This window comes from Brachyhypopomus gauderio, chromosome 16 (genome assembly GCF_052324685.1).
Source record: "Brachyhypopomus gauderio isolate BG-103 chromosome 16, BGAUD_0.2, whole genome shotgun sequence".
Classification (NCBI taxonomy): Eukaryota; Metazoa; Chordata; class Actinopteri; order Gymnotiformes; family Hypopomidae; genus Brachyhypopomus; species Brachyhypopomus gauderio.
In genome coordinates, this window is record NC_135226.1 from 17,507,384 (window position 1) to 17,509,883 (window position 2,500).

The 2,500-nt window shown below is 47.0% G+C and overlaps 1 protein-coding gene across 1 annotated transcript in view; it reads left to right on the forward strand.

The window, feature by feature from the left end:
• dync2h1 (dynein cytoplasmic 2 heavy chain 1) overlaps positions 1 to 2,500 on the forward strand; it is a 93,964-nt gene that overhangs the window by 78,459 nt on the left and 13,005 nt on the right. Inside the window, 1 exon segment of the mRNA XM_076976154.1 lies at positions 919 to 994. Within this exon segment, the coding sequence (XP_076832269.1) occupies positions 919 to 994 (76 nt within the window).

Genomic DNA, 2,500 nt, shown 5'->3' on the forward strand with positions numbered 1-2,500 from the left:
CCTTCGTATCGCAGGTACACACACCTTCTTACCGCAGCTACACACACCTTCATACCGCAGGTACACACACCTTCATACAGCAGGTACACACACCTTCGTACCGCAGCTACACACACCTTCGTACCGCAGCTACACACACCTTCGTACCGCAGCTACACACACCTTCGTATCGCAGGTACACACACCTTCATACCGCATCTACACACACCTTCGTACCGCAGCTACACACACCTTCGTACCGCAGCTACACACACCTTCGTACCGCAGGTACACACACCTTCGTACCACAGGTACACACACCTTCGTACCGCAGCTACACACACCTTCGTACCGCAGCTACACACACCTTCGTACCGCAGGTACACACACCTTTATACCGCAGCTACACACACCTTCATACCGCAGCTACACACACCTTCGTATCGCAGGTACACACACCTTCGTACCGCAGGTACACACACCTTCATACCGCAGGTAACACACACCTTCATACTGCAGGTAACACACACCTTCATACCACAGGAACACATCTTGACAAACACACATACACACACAATTACATACCACAGGTGCACACAAAAACAACTACATACAACAGGTACACACAGTAAGAAACACATAACAAAGATACATGTCAAAGGTACATACCAAAGTTATAATAACATACATACCCAACACATTAAAGTGGTGATTTTCAGATTCATATAAAGCTCTTCGGCAGTGTTTAGAAATCTTTCATTATACCATTCTTGCATGCACACACACACACACACACACACACACACACACACACACACACACACACACACACACACACACACACACACACACACTGTGGGTATATCTAGTCAAGTCAGTTCATGTTATATTATAAAATAAAATTTACTATATTTTGTGATTTTATTTATTTTTTTGCAGGGTTGGACTAAATTCTATGAATTTTCTCTGTCTGATCTAAGAGCTGGCTTTGACATTATTGACAGACTATTTGAAGGTATGTACTGTGTGAGTGTAAGATGCATTTATGAGTGTGTGAGTGTTTGTTGCAGGAGTGTGTGAGTGTGTTCTTCAAGTGTGACAGTGTGTCCTACGGGTCTTTTGCATCCTTACCCCAAAGAGCCATTTTAATCAAACAGCGCGATTGATTAAACCCAGCGGTACAGTGCTTTTCTCATTAGCTGCGTTGAGCTGATTCCAGGGAGCCCAGCATTCTGCCATGAACACACTCCATGCAGTGTATGACACAAAGCCTGGTCAATAATAATAACACTCTGGGCTGATTTCTTAACAATAGATCCTAATGGGGAGGGGGGGAGAGGGAGAAAGAGAGAGAGAGGGGGAGAGAGAGAGAAGGCCTGTTCAGTGAAACTAGTGTGCTCATGCTGTATCACTATGGAGAGATTTAGAACATGTTTGGAACAATTATAAACATGATGTTACTGGTGAGATGATGATGATGATGTTAGCTGGGTGGAGGTGGTGGAGGTATTCTCGTGTAAACACTAGTCCTGTAGGTCCAGGACGATGATATTAGTTGGGTGGAGGTGGTGGAGAAGGTGGAAGTATTCTCGTGTAAACACTAGTCATGTAGGTCCAGGATGATGATGGTGTTAGCTGGGTGGAGGTGGTGGAGGTAGTCTCGTGTAAACACTAGTCCTGTAGGTCCAGGATGATGATGATAGCTGGGTGGAGGTGGTGGAGGTATTCTCGTGTAAACACTAGTCCTGTAGGTCCAGGATGATGATGTTAGCTGGGTGGAGGTGGTGGAGGTAGTCTCGTGTAAACACTAGTCCTGTAGGTCCAGGATGATGATGGTGTTAGCTGGGTGGAGGTGGTGGAGGTAGTCTCGTGTAAACACTAGTCCTGTAGGTCCAGGATGATGATGATAGCTGGGTGGAGGTGGTGGAGGTAGTCTCGTGTAAACACTAGTCCTGTAGGTCCAGGATGATGATGATAGCTGGGTGGAGGTGGTGGAGGTATTCTCGTGTAAACACTAGTCCTGTAGGTCCAGGATGATGATGGTGTTAGCTGGGTGGAGGTGGTGGAGGTAGTCTCGTGTAAACACTAGTCCTGTAGGTCCAGGATGATGATGATAGCTGGGTGGAGGTGGTGGAGGTAGTCTCGTGTAAACACTAGTCCTGTAGGTCCAGGATGATGATGGTGTTAGCTGGGTGGAGGTGGTGGAGGTAGTCTCGTGTAAACACTAGTCCTGTAGGTCCAGCATGATGATGATAGCTGGGTGGAGGTGGTGGAGGTATTCTCGTGTAAACACTAGTCCTGTAGGTCCAGGATGATGATGATAGCTGGGTGGAGGTGGTGGAGGTAGTCTCGTGTAAACACTAGTGTCCTGTAGGTCCAGGATGATGATGTTAGCTGGGTGGAGGTGGTGGAGGTATTCTCGTGTAAACACTAGTCATGTAGGTCCAGGATGATGATGATGTTAGCTGGGTGGAGGTGGTGGAGGTATTCTTGTGTAAACACTAGTCCTGTAGGTCCAGGA